The 18,461-nt window shown below is 51.2% G+C and overlaps 1 protein-coding gene across 2 annotated transcripts in view; it reads right to left on the minus strand.

Annotated features, from left to right (window-relative positions):
* Add2 (adducin 2) overlaps positions 1 to 18,461 on the minus strand; it is a 104,973-nt gene that overhangs the window by 12,651 nt on the left and 73,861 nt on the right. For both annotated transcript variants that reach the window (XM_052722055.1, XM_052722056.1), the window contains exons 7-15: positions 17,972 to 18,121; positions 16,016 to 16,159; positions 13,305 to 13,403; positions 8,693 to 8,869; positions 6,526 to 6,783; positions 5,364 to 5,483; positions 4,845 to 4,934; positions 2,894 to 3,047; positions 1,697 to 1,822 (exon numbers count right to left, since the gene is read on the minus strand). In XM_052722055.1, the coding sequence (XP_052578015.1) occupies positions 1,697 to 1,822; positions 2,894 to 3,047; positions 4,845 to 4,934; positions 5,364 to 5,483; positions 6,526 to 6,783; positions 8,693 to 8,869; positions 13,305 to 13,403; positions 16,016 to 16,159; positions 17,972 to 18,121 (1,318 nt within the window). The remainder of the gene's footprint in view (positions 1 to 1,696; positions 1,823 to 2,893; positions 3,048 to 4,844; positions 4,935 to 5,363; positions 5,484 to 6,525; positions 6,784 to 8,692; positions 8,870 to 13,304; positions 13,404 to 16,015; positions 16,160 to 17,971; positions 18,122 to 18,461) is intronic.

The following is an 18,461-nucleotide window of genomic DNA, read 5'->3' on the forward strand; positions in this document are numbered from 1 at the left end:
TGATTTGTGCCCCTTCTACCATAGCCCTTCTTAGGCTCGCCCTGTTTCCTCCCTACAGCCTGCATGCATGGACTAACGGACAGACACAGGCCAGGTCCTCTGCCCATGTCTAGGAGGTATCTGAGGGCCTGAGAGAAGCCAGGCTCTGCTCAAAGTTCTAGAGAGGCTCCTTAGAGGTGCCAAAGTGGGGCCAGTGGTTAATTCCTGTTGACCATTACACTCTCCTGCAGCTCCCTCTCTATGAGACTTGTTCTCTCTCTCTCCTCTCTCTCTCTCTCTCTCTCTCTCTCTCTCTCTCTCTCTCTCTCTCTCTCTCTCTCTCTCTCTGTGTGTGTGTGTGTGTGTGTGTGTGTGTGTGTGTGTGTGTGTGTCCATATCCCTTACAGGAAGCCTAGTCCATGCACAGCACAGGTGGAATTGGTCATGAATTTTACATCTAAGAGGCTTTCCAAAGGCGGGGCTGTGAGATGCAAGAAGAAAACCTTGGGGGTGGGGAACAGGTTTCTTTTGAAAAGCTCCTCCCTCCCTGTTGCAAGGGCCAGGTAAGTTAGGAAGTGGCCTCTCTATACTTACTACAGAGACAAGTATTCAGACTCAGAGGAAAGTCCTTTGACGAAGGCACAAATGGGGAGAGAAAGGAAGACATGTGGGCAAGTTGACAGCACACCACGAGGAGACACAGTGATCACATACAGCCAGTGGGGAGCAGGGAAGGACATCCACGTGGGGCTCCGGCCTCAAGCAGATGGGCTTTCTCCAGCAAGGCTGGGCCTGTGCCAGGCAGTGATCGACTTGGAGAGGAAGCTCGGGGTGGAGGTGCTACCAGAATCACACATGCGACCCATCACCTAGGAAGGGGATCCCAGCAGCCCAGCAGAGCCTGTTCTCTGGGTGGCATGGTGTCCTCTCTGATGTTTCTCAGGGACTCTGTGAGCAGCATGGAGGTGGCGAGGGACCACAATAGCATTGCTGCCATGTATGCCTCAATCCTAGTTAGGTCCTAGTTCAAATTATTCCCTCACTTCTTCAAAGTGGCTGCCATCAACAGTCCCCCTAGACACAGAACTGTAACAAGGAGGAGCATTTGACATACAAGACAACTGAGGCACAGAGTGGGTCTCTGAACTACTCAAATCAGCAGTTTGGTTGGGCCTGGAATTCTATTGTCTAAACTTGTGTCTCTCTAATGACAGTTTTTAGCTGCTTCCCGTTTTAGAGTGCCCTGGACAAATGCTGAGGGTGGGACCCAGGCCACAGAACCACCTAAGTTCACCAGGGGATCCCAGTGCTCAGTTAAGGCTGGGAACGACATCATCAGGTTATGCCCGCTGAGAAATGCAGAGTCTCAGGCCCCATCTCAGACCTGACAGAGCAGAGCCTTCATTTTAAAGAGATCCTTCCCCACACCAACACCCAAGGACCAGATGGGGCAACTGGCCAGCTGGGGATGGGGAGGCTGTGGGCCAGTCCTTTATCTCTGCTTGGAAGGACTTTGGCTGAGTCAGCATCGTTTACTAGTAAGACAAACCAAATCTTACCCAGATTGCCTAGAACTGTCTGAGAGGAAGCGTTTCCCATGGGAGCAAGGCCACCCTCCCGCTACAAACCCTTACCAACTACCAACAGTTCTTTCCAGCACACAGACGACCCACTCTCCCACACAGGTGTCTTTTGAAGCCGGCTCAGCTCCACTCACCCTCTGAAGCCTTGGAAGGAGAAACTGCTGGACTCTTGGTCCCGGCTTTTGTCGGGCTCTTCACCGGAGATGCAGGTGTGGACTTTACAGGTGAGCCAGGCTCTTCTGTGGCTGTGTCCTTCTCCCCTGAAAATAACAGAAACCCACCTTAGCACAGAAGTCACAGAGTCAAGAGGGGCGGGTGAGCATATAGCCCAATGCTTTCTACTTAGTCTCTTCTGGCTGGAGAGTTATTGGGCCCTCCCTAGTTCAGATCTACCCCTGCTCCTTCCTAGGGAGGCTAACGGGGACAGCCAGAGTTATACTCCACCTTGTCTACCACACAGCTGCCCCTGGGAGGAAGTAAGGTGCCAGAAGAATGCCACGTGCCAGACCAGCACCTGGCTCTGCAGGTGTTGCTGCAAAGGGCCAGCCCCAGAACACTTCCACGGATGGAAGCAGAGCCCCCAGCCATTGCTGGGTCTCCTTAGGAACACCCAGAGCTTTTTCACAGTAGCTAGCTTGCTAGTTAAGTCAGCTGATTCACACCTTCCTTCCAGGCAATCCCTAGCACATTTTCCTATTTTTTTTTCCAGCTGGCACATTCGAACTCCAAACAAGGCAGGAAGCAGTGCTTGACAAGATGTCTAACCCCGGGTGAGAAGTGGTGGTGGAGCCCCCACTCTGGGTAAATTACACCTTCGTCTAAGTGGGCTTCAGGCCCCAGGTGCTCCTGGGCAGAGTGGGAGGGTGAGGGGATGCCTTTCTAGCCAGAGAGGGATTTGAAGTAGAGCCTGTGGTGTAGATGACTTGGTTCATTCTAGCCCAGAAAGGAACAAAAGCATGACCCAGCAAGTCAAGACACCAGGAGTTTCAACACAGAGGGACTGGCTGGACTTCAGATTCGGAAGCAAGGAGAGAGGCATCAGCTGATAGAATCTTGGCTACCAGGCTGATAGACTCACTCCAGACTTGATGTGACTGTCAGACCTATCTCATTACAGCTAACAATTCTAAGTACTTTATAAGTCCTAACTCCATCATAGCCAGTGGAGCAGGGCCATGAAGTCACAAAGGTGCCTGCCCTTGGAGCTGTGAGGTGGTGGGTCATGTTTAGCTATAGTCTGCTAATAGCGCTATTTGGTGATGGGTCAAGAGGAGTCTGAGCTCTCCCCTGCAGGCTGGCAGGTCCTGCAGCTATGGCTCACACGGATTTACCTTCCTGTTCCTGTTCTAGTTTCTTCCTTTCCACCTCCTTCTTGTACTCCTCCAGCTCCTGGTCGGTGAGTTGGCTGAAGGGGTTGGGCACTGTCTCCTCTGATTCATCTTTGGTATCTGCGTCATCCTTGGACATCAGTTGGCTCTCTGTAGACTGAAAGTTAACCAGAGTGTGTGTTGCTCTCTGAACGCTGTGCTGGGGCCCAAGCTGGAGCTTCTGTCACACTCAGGTGGCAGTCAGCTGTCTTGCTAGGGAAGTGGCAGGTAGCTCCTTGGAACCAAGCTTGGGGCCTTGGGGTAGGGTTCATTCATTCTTCCCATTGCTATAGCCCCCTCACACTTTGTAACTGTCCTGGTGAATATGGGGGTCCACCCTTTGCTCTTGAAATGAAATCCAAAGATGCTCCCAAGCAGAAGACACATCTTTATTGCAATCCCATCTATGGACACTTCCAAGCCACGACTGTGCGTACATTCGGTTGCCCAGAGTCAGTCAGACAAAGTCTAGCAAGCACAGCATTGGCTAGAGCAAGCAGCATGCCAGGCCCCTCCCCCACTGCCCCTCCCTGTCTCCCAACAGCAGTGCAAGCCACAGTACACAGCGTTAAAACAGCAAGACACGGGGCGGGGGTGGGGGGGGTGTGGGGGTGGGGGTGGGGCTGTAGCATTCTCAGTCCAAGCAGTGAGTCCTGGAGTTATAGTGACCAAGGGGCCAGATCCTTCATCGAGCATCTTCAGCTGCCTGTTCAGCAGGCCCTGGCAGAGGCACTGGCTGAACCTCTGTTTTGCACCTTGGTGGAGTCCCTGACTCAGATCTGACTAGCCAGGACACTGGTAAGCTCCAAGAATCATCTGGTCCCTCTTGCTCAAGGGGAGGACCGAACCACAGACCCTCTCCCTAAGTCAGTGTCCTTACTGCAGCCCATCCAAAGGCATTGCTCAATATCCGTGGAGGAAGAGCACAGAGTGAAGCCCCAGGGGAGGTGAGCCCAGAGCACCCAGGGTTTCTGGTCACAGCTCATGGGCTTCACGGCTAAGGGAGACAGTCATAGGCTTATTGCAACCAGTTTCAGAGTCAATGGTGAGTTTAAGACAGATCCCAAGGAGGGGGAGGCAGGCTAATGAGAGCTCTTGCTGAGAAGGCAGAGCTGCTTTTGAACACTCCTGCTCTGTGCTGACCTTTCACCCCTCTGGGATCACAGGCCGTTTCTATCCTTGACCCTGTGGTGTGTTCAGAGTTCACTACTTGGCTGAGTTGGGAGGGTCAGGAGGCAGGTGTGAATGCATGACTTGCTGCTGCCTGATCTGTAAGCACCACATCACATTCACGTCGTGCTCTACGGGCCCTGGCACTTCCCGCTTGTTACTGTCTAGGAGAGTGTCACACCTTTTGCAAGAGCCATGGACAGCCATGATGCCAACTGCACAAGGCGGAATTGCAATGCCACTCTGCTGCCAAGCCCTAGACAAGATGCCATCCCATCTCAAACATAGAAAAAAGCGACTTCATGCTTTCTAACTCTACCTAGGTTTGTATGGACACTCCTTACCCTCCCCACCCCATAGGCACAACAGTCCTGTCCACACCCCTCTCACTGTGCCCTGGAACTCTAGTCAGATGATGCCACAGAAACACTTGGGCCACCAGAACTCAGAAGGATACTGAGAGAGGACCTCATGGGGTCCAATGGCGGGAGGTGTGGGGCTGGCCAGCAGCCTTCCCATGAGCAGATGGGCTATTACTTGCTGCTCCCTCTCCGGTGCACCCAGGAGTGAGCCAACATTGTCCCCCCTGACCTCACAGCCACCCGTGTGGTGGCCCTTCACTATGCAGCAAGAGCCCGGCACCTAAGATCATGGGGTGAGCGGGCCTGAGGACTCAGGGGTCCCACTGCCCAGCCCCAGGAGGCAGATATGCTTCCCCCTCAGGTGGGGGTGACTTCTGCTGTACCGGGCTCCGGCTCTTCTCGGCGATGACGCTGGCCAAGAGCTGGGACTGAGGCCCTGCAGACTTTATGTCTTGTCGGTTTTGTTCTCGAATCTGTGTGGAAAGGGGAGAGGAAGGGGTCAGAGCATGGAGGGGCCCTCTGGTGTCTAGTGAGGCCTGGGGTGGGTCTGACAAGGTCCTCTATGGCCAGCAGCCGGTCCTCTCTGTTCTAGCATGATCTGTCTGTCCTGAGAGCTGCTGCCATACTTGGTCCCAAGCAACTCTGAGTTCATGAAAGGCCACTCTGTGGATATGTCTCTCAGACATACCTAATGTGTAAGGCAAGTGCCCTGCTGCATAAATGGGTTACAGAAGACCACAGGACCTTGTAAGTCCAGCATGAGGCACTGGGCCCAGGATGTAGTTCACACATTTTATAGTGTCATATCAGGGTTACTGGTGAGTTCCCCCAACCCAGGAGCTTGGCTTGTGCTTCTGGGACCCCAGATTCCTTCAGAAAAGCAAGGTGGAGAGCAGACTCACCTTGTTCCTCATGTCCAGCACTTCTTGGGGGTCGGTGTAGAGAGGCACAAATTGGTTTGGGTTTTCGATCCGTATGGGCATGCCGCTGCTGGACTTCTCCACCTCGTCAGCTTTCATCCACTGACAAGACAAGGCAGGTGAGTAAGAGTGGAGTCCACAGGCCAGCTGGGGTGGGGGGCACCACCATGGGAGGCCAGTCAGTCAGAGTGGAGTCCACAGGCCAGCGGGGGCGGGGGGGTGGGGGGCACCACCATGGGAGGCCAGTCAGTCATGCAGAGTTGTTCTCTCTTTGAGTCAGAGCCGAGATGCGTGATAGATGACCCAGGAAGGAAGGCCAGTGGGCCATAACGAACATCAGAGAGGAGGGGCTGAACCTTGGGCAGGCCACCCCTGGGCTTCAGGTCCAGGTGACTGGGTTTGCATCTGGTAGAGACCTATTCTGACTGGCTGTGGCCACTTTTTTATTAATGAAAACTCAAACACAGTGGGACTGGAGGGATTGCCCAGTGGTTACAGCACCTGCCATTCAAACACAAGGGATTTGGATGGGTGGAGAGCCCCCCCACCCCCATGACTCCAGCCATGGAAGGCAGAGACAGGTGATTCCCAGAGCAAGAAAATGTAACCATAATATCCAGCTCTAGGCTTATCTTCAAAGAATAAGATAGAAGAGCTATTGAGGATGATTCCAGACATCCACCTTGAGCCACATACATGTGCATCCATGTACATGCCAAAAAAAAAAAAAAAAAAAAGAAAAAAAGAAAGCACATTGACCTGTGAAAAACAGAAAGGAAAAAAAAATCAAATAGTGGTCTGTGTGAGTGAGGAAAAAGGGAGAGGAAAGGTCACACATGCTCACCGGCCCTCCTCCTGGGTTTGAGCCAGACCCTAGGCCAGTGTTGGGCGCCCTCCCAGGAGTTTCCCGAAGGCCCCATGGTTGTGGGGTGAAACACAGATCCTAGTCTCTCTTGAATCTGTCCTGATGGAAGTATTTCAGTTCTGTTGCCCTCTGGAAGAACCTGCCTCTCACACCCCAAACCTCAATAAAGGGGTTCAAGAAAGAGGTGTTAGAGGCTCTGGGGCCTGAGCACAGCCTACAGGAACCTGGAAGACTGCACAACTTGTTCCCTTCCAATACAACCCATCCCTGACCTCTCACCGTGGTCTTAGGCCGGGGACTGCCCATGTTCCTCTGCACCTCGTCGGCCACGTTCACCCGCAGGTAGGTGTTGGGCGTGTTAAGCCAGCGGGTCTTCTCCTTCTGCTGTTTCTGGGCATGCTGGCGCAGGGCAGGGACTGGGGCACCATCTTCTTCAAACACGAAGGCAGTGACTGTGGCCGGGATCTCCACTTCACTTTTGTGTTTGGTTTTCTCTTGGACAAAGGGGTGCCGGTATGTGTAGCCTGTTCTGTATCCCTGAGAGGACAGAACCAGAACCAGGTGTTGTGGGGGTTAGAGGGCCACACCTGGACTCAGTTCAACCCTAATTATCCACCAGACAACTGAGAAGCCAGGCTAAGGTCACAGGACTTTTAAATTGAGATGGGCCTGCCCACTCAGGCTCATCATCCCAGCTGATCAGGAAGCTGAGGCAGGAGCATGACAAGTTTAAGGCCTGCCTGGACTACAGAACAAACTCAAGGCCAGCTAGGTAACTTAGTGATCCTCTGCATGAACAAAAGGGCTGGGAGTCAAAGCTCCATGGCTTGACTCATGTGAAACCCTGAGTTTAATCTCCAGCACACACACACACACACACACACACACACACAAATAATGAGTCCTGCTTAATGCTAATGATTTTGATGAATTTGTAAGTAGTATTGCTTTCTACTACAATAATAATAATAATAATAATAATAATAATAATAATAATAATAATAATTTTGCAGTGCTGGGGTCTAACATTATGCAATACCAGACACTCATTCCATACCAAGCCATCCACTCAGTATCCAATGTTTTCAAAGTAGCTAACATGAAGATAAAAATAACTTAGATTTAAAATTATAGATAGATGTGTGTCCTTGTGTATATTTGTGTGTGCATGTGTTTGCAGGTCATAGAACTGGAAAGGGGATCATGAGTGAGGAGGAGGTACACAGGGTAATGCATGTATGTCACAGGGAAGCAGAGGTGGGGACTGAGGGAAAGAAGAGGAACAATTAGAGGGGCAATGGGTGGGGGCAGCAGTGAGGTGGGAGAAATGAGAACACAATGATGCGTAAGTATGACGACACCATGAGGAAACCCGTCACTTTGAACGCTAACCTTAAACATTCATTTTAAAATAATGTCAAAATAGAGCTGGGTGAAGCTCCTCGGTCATTCACAGCACCTTTCCCCAACATTCCATAGTGAAATCTATCTGATTGCGTCAGAACCCTCCTTTCTTTCTTCTCGGAAACTTTAAATGGAATCTTCTGCTTCTCGAAGCTTTGGGAGGATTCCCGTAGGAAGCCACCCACAGTCCTGGTGCTTGGTTTAGGGGCAATGATTCAGCACACAGATGTTGCCAGGACTCCCCATCTCATCATCAAATGCACGCTTCATCGTTATAAAGCCTGCCTCGCGGTCAGCCTAGCAACAGGATGAGAAATGACTTGGAGGGAATGACAGGAGGAAGAGTATTAATTATTGCAATGACCTTGACATGATAAAGTCAAGTGACCTTGAGGGTGAGGAAGGTGAGTCGAACAGGAATGTCCTGAAATGGGTTTCATTCCTCACCTCTCTGAACAGTCCCAGCTCCCCACTGTACCCCTCCCTCTTGTGCCTGAAGTCTCTCCTCTGAGTTTCTGTAATATCAACCCAGTCATTAGCTCCTAGAAGGGGCATGCTGTCCGCTTGTACCCTTTAAGGAACCAACCATTTAATTCTTATGGGACTGTCTCTTTCATTCACCGCAACAAAATAATGTAAAGTTCCTGCTTGGAATAAGGAAGCTAGCTGTGTGATGGGCTTTCAGTAGAAACACTGTGACATTAGGGATGGAGCAGGATCAACTCCAGAGGAGGCATGGGCTAACGGATATTGACGATGATGATGGTGAAGAGCTGTGGATATGAGGAGAGGCACTCAGACTTGGCTGAACTGCTACTTCCCTTGAAGAACACAGACAGACATGAGGATGTCTCAGCACTTAGCAGAGGGAGGCACGGCAAGCAATGGAGAAGACTGTTGTTCAAGTGAGCACAAACTCAAGGCCTTCACCAACTGAACCATGACAGAGGCAGTTCTTGCATGTCCCTAGTGTTTTGAGCTGCCCGGTCCTGTGGACTCGGCCTCCAGGGAGTGGTCTGAAGGACTACACCAGAAAACTCACTAAGTTGTCCAGCATCCTCATGAGGGCTTCGAACTCATGCTCTCCCAGCCGGCTCTTCTGCATGGGCCCAAAGGTGCTGCCTGCCCACTGCACAGAGCCCACCTCATGCGGCCTGTGTTTCTCTTGCTCCAGGAGGATGAGGTTCTCAGTTCCTCCAGCGCTGGACAGAGCCGACACCTGCAGAGAGATCAGAGCACTTAGTCAGAGGTGTATGAAGCCCTTAAAATGGCTGTGGTATGCACAGGGGGCAGTGGGCCACAGAGGAGAATTCAGGATCCAGAAAGGCCTAGGGAACTTGAGGGAAATATCTGGACACTTGTTGGTCATGCACTCATTATCATGGAGCAAAGTATTAGTAATTCCTCTTTGGGTTTAGTTCTTAGAGAACCCAGAGTGAAAGAAATAACAAGTGTTAAACCCCAGGAATGAAACAACACAGAGGACTGAATTGGTATCTGGGATATAGCACACCTAGTACCATAAATGGTACCTAGGATATAGTACCCCAGAGAAGTAATCTGTATCTAGGACATAATGCCTCCAAAGAAGAAACGCATGCCCAGGATGCACTGCAGAATTGCAGTTATTTCTGGGGAAGATGATGCTGGAAAGGGCTCCAAGGGGGAACTATTCATTGTTTTATAAACAAGGTCTCATGTAGTCTAGGCTGGCCTTGAACTTGCTATGTAGTCTAGGCTGGCCCTGAACACCTGTGTTTCCTGCCTCTACCTGCCAAGACCTGGGATTAAAAGTGTCTGCTATCATGTCAATCTGGATCTTCAATCATTGTCTGTAATATTTTTTCTTCAAGAGGAAAATATCTGAAGCAAATGGCCATAAGTACTTGTTAAACATGAGTGACAGTGTCATCATCGTATTCTATTTGTTTTTCCTTATGTGTGTGTGCTGGTCAGCTCTAAGTCAATGTGATATAAGCCAGAGTCATTTGGGGAGAGGGGATCCCAATTTTGAAAATGCCTCAGTTAGATTGGGCTAAGTCTGTGGAGCATTTTCTTGATTAATGATTGATGTGGAGGGCCCAGCCCACTGTGGGCAGTGGTACCCTTAGGCAGGTGGTCCTGGGTGCTCTAAGAAAGCAGGCTTAGCCAGCCATGGGAAGCAAGCCAGTCATCAGCACCCCTCCATGACCTCTGCATCAGCTCCTGCCTCCAGGATCCTGGCTTGAGTTCCTTGATGATGCAGTGTGTGACCTGAGAGTTGTAAGATGAAATAAACTTTTTTCTTCCCAAGTTGCTTTTGGTCACAATGTTTTATCACAGCAATGGAAAGTAAACCAAAACCGTGTGAAACATAAGATCTCTCTCTCTCTCTCTCTCTCTCTCTCTCTCTCTCTCTCTCTCTCTCTCTCTTGTCTCTCTGTGGTCTCTCTCTCTCTGTCTCGACACTTGAAAGGAATAAGGGGAGGGGACTCTTAGGCCAATGACCTTTGTCAAGAATGCTCATGGCATAGAAAGAAGCCAGAAGAAGTTTCTAGTCTTTTTATCTAAGATGTATGTCCATATCCCCATGCTGGGATGATCAGTCACCAGGTCCAGTGTCAGCATGGCACAGCCAGGTGTGCTGAGTGTCGACGGCTCCCCCCACTGTCAGAGCTCCATGCGGGGGGTGGGCAGTGCAAGTGGCTTCTGGCAACATACTTAACTATCAGGGCAGAGCTATGTGTACAGAGCAGGCAATTTAGAATGATCTTAAAAACACGCATGCATTTGACCAGCCTCTGTCTTTCCCAATCTCATGCTTAGCTAGTGGTTCAGTCTACTGAGCCCTGCATCCCTGTCACCCAGAGGTTCTTTGTCAGGTTTGGCTTTCAGGGAGGGAGAGGGACATCTAAGCCCGTGTCACTACAGCAGTGTGTTAACACGCTCACATCCGAGAAGACTGCCCCCACACAAGCTCACTTCCAGGAGGTGCCACTCTGATGACCTAACCCGAAGTGTCTGATGTTTCAGGACGGGTTGGGAGTCTGGGTTATGGTTTTGCTGGTGTTTGTTTTCACCAAAGATAAAAGGGTCTATTTAGTTTACTGACAAATGCATGCACATGAGCTCCACGCATCTAGGCAGCACCTTGAGGACCTGGCGTTCCCCTGCACCAACAGATGACATCACGCTATTTCTTGAAGGTGAGCTCATCAGACTCCCCCAGGTGAGCCCCGTCACCCTGGGAGAGGAGGACGCCACAACACTTTCCAGTGCCTTATTACTCAAGATATATGTCTGCGTGTCTTTAACTGTCCCCACTGTCCCCTGCTGCCCTGGAGAGAGGGAGGGTCTGGGTGTGTTACATCACCTTCTCACCATGTGCCTTTGGGCAGCTGTTTACCATATTTGTGCTTCAGCTCCCACCTCTCTCTAGTGAAAATGGCAATGCCCTAGCTACTCATGAGGAATCTTTTAAGGTAATGTGGTAAGTATTTAGAATGTTCTGCAGCCTCAGGAGCACCACATGGATGCTGTTGCTAAGTTAACAGAGGATGAGAGGTGGCCTCCCCTGGGACTGGCTGTTAATGGAGGAGGAACGAGGGAGAGAGCACCCACAATCTTGCCCAAGCTGCCTCCTTCCATCTCTTCCTCCAGCAGTTTCCATGGCGATGGGTAGCAGATGGAGAAGAACTGCCTGTGCTTCCCATCTGCCTCTCCTCAGCGAGCAGGGAGCTGCCTCTCAGCGAGTAATGACCCACTTTTCCAGAACTCCAAACTGATAGGCAAAGAGAACATTGGGCCCGGGAGAGCTGAGCAGGAGCTTGGGCTTGGGCCACAGACATGTCCACAGTCACATTCACCTGTCCACCAAGGTCACCGAGGGAGGGAGCGGGGCCCATGGTGGACACAGAGCTCCAGAGATGGCTGCCCAAGTGCAGTCCTGGCAGTAGCTGCAGGCCGTGGCTTCTGCCCTCACGGGTGCCCTATCCTTTGCTTTTGCTCTCCCACGTCTCCTAGCTCATCCCTTCCTCTAGAAGCCTCTCCATCCTTGAAGCCGACAAAGAATCACTGGAGCTTCCTCGGTTGGTTGCCAGAGGGATGTAAGTGGGCAAAGGCACATGGAGCCAGTCCTGGGCAGAAAGTGACAGCAGCTAGGAGGCTGTTAGGGGCCAGAACTAACTAACAGCTCTGCCCTATGGCTGCAGGTCAGAAGGTTAAACCGCCCAGGGGTCACTTGTGGGTCTGAACCTGGGAGAGGCCTCTTCACTGTGGATCTACAGGGGACACAGCAGCAGCTCCCTCCAGCTGTGCAGAAGGCTGGGATATCTTTGCAGAGAAGAACTTTTCCAGTGTGCTATGCTCTCACGGGAACACCTGAAAAGGTGTGGTAGGGATCCCTTTACAGTCCGATGTGAGGGAAGATAGAGTCTTCCCTTGATAGCAGAGGTTCTGCCAGTTCTGACTTCAGTCAGTGGCCTGAGCATGGGGCAGCCTTCTCAGTTGAGGGAGAAGGCAACACTCCAGAGACATGACCTGGATCCAGGGTCCCACAGTCTCTAATTCTGACCATTGCTGGTTCCTGGGATTCTCACTCCGTTCCCTGTAACATTTATTCATCTCTGGATTTACAGTCACCTCTGAAACACTGCTCTAAAGCCCACTGGAAGGGCACCACAGGGCCCTGGCACCCCCATAGTGCTGTGCTGATCTCTCCCTTCCCCAAGTGACACGGAGAAAGGCAGTGATCTTCCTTCGGCGCTGCTTTGCCGGGCCAGGTAGAATAAGGCAGAGAGCTGGCTTGTCGTGGAACTGCAGCCTCGGCATCTGTCAGCTAAGCAATGTCACCAGCTCTCCTAGCCTGGAGAGTCATTCCTCCCAGCAAACTTTGACTCATGCCAACATGAAGAAAACAGGCTTCCAGAGGGCACACCTCTGCCCCAAGGATACACAGCCAGGGCTGGAGATGATGGAGCTAAGAAGAGCCAGGTCACGAGTCTATCCAGGGCTGGGTGAGCCCCACTCCCAACCACACCAACCTGTATACCACAGAGTGCACACTCTTGTGTGCTGACCTGCACCATAGAGCTGCCTGTACCAGCATCCCTGCTGCCCTAGGGGCTCTGTGGTCACTGACGCCTCCCACCTAGCTGTCCCTTTCCAGTGAGGGGACTGGGAGATGAGCTGGCTCTCTGCATACCCTTGGGGGTATCTTGGCTGTTCTGGTTGCTATGACAACACTGACTGGCTCTCTGTCCACTCCTCTTTCCATGCCTGACCACACTCCTGGCCTATGTACAGCCACCCGCACTCCATTCCAACCCCTGGCAAAACAAGAGCAACCTTTTTCTGTGTCCCCCAGTACAGCCCGGTGTAACAGCCACACTGGGTGACACAGGTGTGATAGGGCTTTTGTGTGTCTTGTGATGGTTTCCCCACCCTGGCCTCAGGTGCCCTAGATATGAGTAGTACCAGTGAGATGGTGTGATGGACTTTTCCAGGACGTGGATCCCACTGTAAGCAGGAAACTGCAGGAGTTAAGGAAAGTGATGACAGGCAGTTTCAGGGAGTTAGGCTCACAGGAGCCCACCTGACAGCTAGCAGGGACTCCAGTTCCCAGGCACCGCATCAAAGCCAGCTCCTGAGGTTACTTCCCAGAGCGCCTTACATACCTGTACCTCACACGCAGCCTGTAGGTGGAAGACCTTATAGAAAGCCTCCTCCACGGTGTCACCCAGGGCAACCATGCCATGGTTTCTCAGCACCAGGATCTGTGGAGGAGGAAAGAGCCCATTAAGGTTAAGCCTTTGGAACTCCCCTTCTGGGCCAGCAAGATGGCTCAGTGGGGAAAGGCATTAGTCATCAAGTCTGAAAACCTTGGTTTAATACCTGGGATCCACGTGGTGGAAAGAGAGAATAGACTCCTGCAGATTGTCCTCTGGATTTCACATGAGCTGCGGTGGTTTGAACTACCCCACCCCCACCCCAATACCCCATGCACACAAACTAAATGAATAAATAAAAATATATAATAAAATCAACTTTAAAAAAACAAAAAGCTTCACTCCTAAGAGACGTTCATCTTACCAAGATCAATTCTTACCCAAGCTTGGAGCCCCTTCCCCAACTCCCTGCTCTTCCTCTGTAATCAGGAACCCCACTGCTAATCTAAGTGCAGTCTGAGTCCTGTGCACCCAACTCCAGGAAATAGAAAGGGCATTTGAAACTGATTCTGTGCAACTCAAGTAACTTTCAGGGGCAACGCTTCGGTTTGGGGCCTTAGAGAACTCAGAAATCTGAAAAGGCAGAGTGAGTGTTAAGTAAGCAAAATCATTTGTTGCTCAGTATAGAACTCCGACCTCAAAAGTAACCTTCTGCCCCATGACTTAGTCAGCTTTGGTCAAATCCAAGAGGATGATACTCTGAGAAGAGGCTTTTCAGGAACAGGCAGCCATAGGTCATCTCTCTGGACCTTGGGGTTTCGCTCCACAGACCTGGCTCCAGTGTCTACAGTTCACTTCAAGTCAATTTTTCAAAAGAGGAGATGGAGAAGCAGAAAGTCTCCTGGCTAACTGAGGCAGATTCTGGGCTAGAACCCGGGGGTTCCCAGCCGTGAAACAGTTCCTGATCTGGCAGGGGCAGTGAGTAAGGGAGTGAAGAGACCAGAAACACGTTTAGATCAAGACTCCCCAAGGGTCAAGTTCTCCTTCCTTCTCTGAAAGAACTATTCATGGTTGGTTTTACCCTCAGCAGCTTGGAAGCCAGGCGAAGCCCATGTGGGAGTTGAGACAGAGATCTATGGATTCAGTCTGTCCCTGCAGAGGGCTCAGAGCATCTCATCCTCTCTTGCTAAGAGTGGCTGGAGTTCTTTCCTCTCAAATGCCAGAGACTTAGAAAGAGCTCAGGGCTCAAGTTCATAAACAGAAACACCAGGAACATCCTCTCTTAGATTGCCATAGCCCACACACTGCTGAGGAGACTCTGGGACTGCTGGGGGAGAGTAGCAGGCTCCCCCGCAAGGTAGAAATGGGGAGGCAGGGACTCAGGAGAATTAAAGTGGCTGCCCACTCAGACCCTGTTTCAAAGCCCCTTTCCAGTCCGAGACAGCACCTCAACTCTGTGCAAGCGGAAGGCCGTGGTTTCGACTTAAGCCAGGCAACAATGCACTCCTGCTCTCCTCTATCCCCTGGTAACTAATGAATGAATACAGTCAATTTTGATGAATTAATAGAGCACCCAGCTTTGGGGGGACTGTAGAGAAACAGCCCATATATTAGACATAAGGAAGCGAAGCAGGCAGAAGGGATAATCTTTGTGGGAAGCAATCGGGCAATATGAAGTCAGACTTATAAAGTATGTCCTTGGAAATGTCTAAGGGGACCCTCCCCAAACCCGGAGGATTATCTGGAAGGGTTTTCTCCCAGGTGTTGTTTCTATTAAGAGGAACCTGGGCGGGGAGGGGTGGAAAGCATTCCCTGTAAGGTCCAACCACAGAGGACTACTCAGGTAAGTCAAGCTATTCATACAGTGAGGTATGATTTAACAATCCGAGTGATGGAGGAAACAGACCCAGAAAGGCATTTGGTGTGCGTTGCTAAGGGGAAGGGGAACTGATTTCCTGGTTGCAGTTTGTAAGTCTACGTAAACAGCCTTAGAGAACACACTAGCATCCCAGAGCAATGTGGGAGACATGGCTTTAAAAAATTATTTTCTTTCTAAAATAAAAAATCATCTATAGAACTTGGAGGCTGGAGAGACAGCGCAGTGGTTAATGGTGCTTCCTGCTCTTGCAGAGGACCCAAGTTCGATTCTGAGCGCTTGTATCAGGCTGCTCACAAACACCTGTAACTCCAGCTCCAGGGGATCTGATGCCCCCTTCTGGCCTCCACATGCATTGTATATGCACAAATAAATCTTAAAAATTATCTACAAAACAAATATTCTCCAATGAGCACATGTTGCTTTGGGGATGTTAATGCTCTCTCTCTCTCTCTCTCTCTCTCTCTCTCTCTCTCTCTCTCTCTCTCTCTCTCTCCTCTCTTTCTCTCTCTCTCTCTCTCTCTCTCTCTCTCTGTATGTATGTATGAGCCAGAGGTGAATATTGGGCATCCTCCTCAGTTCTTCTCCACCTGATTGTTTTGAGACATGGTGTTTCATTAAATCTGGAGCTCACCGAGTCAATCAAATTGATTGGCCACACAAGCCCAGGGATCCACCTGCCAGCACTGGGGTTATAGGTACATAACTGCCATACCCAGCTTTTTATGTAGGTACCGGGGGTAGAACTCGGGTCCTTGTACAGAACACTCTTTACCCTCTGAGCCAACTCCCCAGTCTCATGACATTAGCCTTACCACTCCCCAACACCCTCCCAGAAACAAACCTTGCAGGTGGGTCCAAGGCACTTCTGCAAGTTGATTCGATCTGCTTCCTGCTCCATTTCCCCATTGAAGTCATAGTAGGCCATGTCTCCCACCAGCAGGGCATTATGGGAGACAGGCAGGAGGCCACACTTCATAGCTGACACCTACAGGGAGACAATAGTTGCCTGGCACCTGCAGCCCAGGCCCCAGGGTGCACTGGCCCTCTCTCCTCAGAGCACCGCAGGCCAGCTCTGCTCGGGGGCCAGGGAGCGTGGGATGGTCATAGGAGGAAGACTATGCTCTACCCAGGCCCACTTTCACAGTGAGGGCTCTAAGGGCTTCTATCACTCGCGCATCACTCCAACAGCTCCGAGGACTTCTGGGCAAGCAGACCTGAGGAGGCCCCTGCTGCCCAGCCCCAGCTCTGTTCTTGTCTGTGACTCTGGGAGGAGGCAGGAGTGGTGGAAATGTTTCCCCCCATAGTATGGTCCTGGGGCAGTATGAAGGCAAGGATCCAGGGCTAAAACCTGAGTTGGTTCCTGGGCTTGCTAGGTTTATGTCAACTCAACACAAGCTGGAGCCATTTTAGAAGAAGGGACATCAGTTGAGAAAATTCTCCTACCATATTGGCTTTTGGGCAAGCCTGTGGGCCATTTCTTGATGGATGATTGATGTAGGAGGGCCTGGCTCACTGTGGGTAGTGCCACCCCTGGGTTGGTGGCCCTGGACGCTATAAAACAGGCTGGGCAACCACGTGGAGCAAGCCACTGAGCAGAGCTCCTCCATAGCCTCTGCACCAGTTCTTGCCTCCAGGTTCGTACTCTGGGTTCCTGCCTGACTTCCCTGCATGATGGATTACATGTTGTAAGAGGAAACAAACCTTCTCCGCCCTGTTGATTCTGGCCATGGTGTGTTATCAAAGCACCAGAAAAGCAAACACATACAGTCTCCTGCTCCATTTCTCATGAAAAGCAAATAGCATGGTGAGGTGCAAAAGGGCCTTACTATCTTGCTCCACTGCCCCAAATCAGCCCAAGACTGCAGACTTCAACAAACATACACCATTGAGTCATGGTCCCGATTGGGGGAGGTCTATGCCGTGTGCTCTGCCCGACAGGTATGTGGTCTGGTGTCAGCAGGAAAGGATGATGGCCAAGGCAATGCCCAGTGTCTGCCATTTCTCCCAGTGATACTGCAGTGTTCTTTGTGCACATGGATCCCTGTGATTGCTCCCTCTCCTCTCCCCTAGGTTTACTGGACCCTTCCCCAGATCTCAGCTGCCCTGAACTAAGAAAAAGTCTGCAGACTCAGTTTCCACCAGCTTATTGTCCTGTGCCAAGGTTTCTCATCTGAAGAGAGGGGGTCATGTGGGTCATGTGCGGACAGGCCAGCATGAAGCCCAACAACATTGCCTTGGGTAGACACTCACGGAGCAGGCGCCTGGCTGTGTTCCCAGCTGTGGCTACAACAGAGTGGGAGAGTCTGTGAAATGTGCGTTCCTCGCCTTCACCTCTCACCAAGCCCTTGGTAAGTGAAAGGAAGGCTGGAATAGAGCCCTACACTGAAAATTCACTGTCTTGGCCTGAGTTCCAAATCTTTCCACAATCTTTATTTTTAACATTATCTTATTTTTTATTTTGTGTGTATGGGTGTTTTGCCTTCATGTCTGTCTGTACATCACATGTTTACAGTGCCTACAAAGACCAGAACAGAGGGTGTCAAATTCCGTGGGACTAGGGCTGCAGATGGTTGTGAGTGGTCATGTGGGTGCTGAGAATGGAACCAAAGTCCTCTGGAAGAGCAGACAGTGCTCTTAACCACTGAGCCATCTCTCTGCCCGCTTTGCAGAATTTTTAAATGATGACATTGCTAAATCCCAGAGGATATCTCCTCAGGGAGAAACAGGTGCTCTGGGCTGGCTGCCACAGGGAGTCTGGCACTGGGTGGAGCTCAGGGGGCTGGGAGGCCTTCCTTACCGCGGCTGTGGCAGGGGTGTGCAGGTGGATGGCACAGCGCACGTCAGGTCTGGCGGCATAGATGGCTGAGTGCAGACTGAAGCCTGTGGTGTCCACGGGGAAGCAGCTGCTGCCCTTCTCCACCACCTCTCCCAGAATGTTCACCTTGATCTAGGCAGTGAGGAAGAGAACAGACTCAGCAGCAGGCAGCAGGGCTCCTGTCTTCTTCCACACATGGACCCAGTGCGTCCCCTGCCCATGTCTAGGGGTACAGACAGGAGTAATGGCTGGCCTTGGTGTTGGGGGACAGCAACATGGAGTCCTGCCTGCAGTGAGTCTTAAGGGGTGACAGGTGGTGATGATTCTGCAGGGAAAGTGGTGGGGCAGTTTCTCAGACTTTATTATGCGTTACTTCAGGAGCTGTCAAAATAGAATCTACACAGAGAGGACTCAGCACGCTTAGCATTTCCCCACACGATGTCTAGGCTATGGCCCACAACCCCACGCTGAG

This window comes from Peromyscus californicus, unplaced genomic scaffold, assembly GCF_007827085.1.
Source record: "Peromyscus californicus insignis strain IS unplaced genomic scaffold, ASM782708v3 Scaffold_6__1_contigs__length_162567912, whole genome shotgun sequence".
NCBI lineage: Eukaryota > Metazoa > Chordata > Mammalia > Rodentia > Cricetidae > Peromyscus > Peromyscus californicus.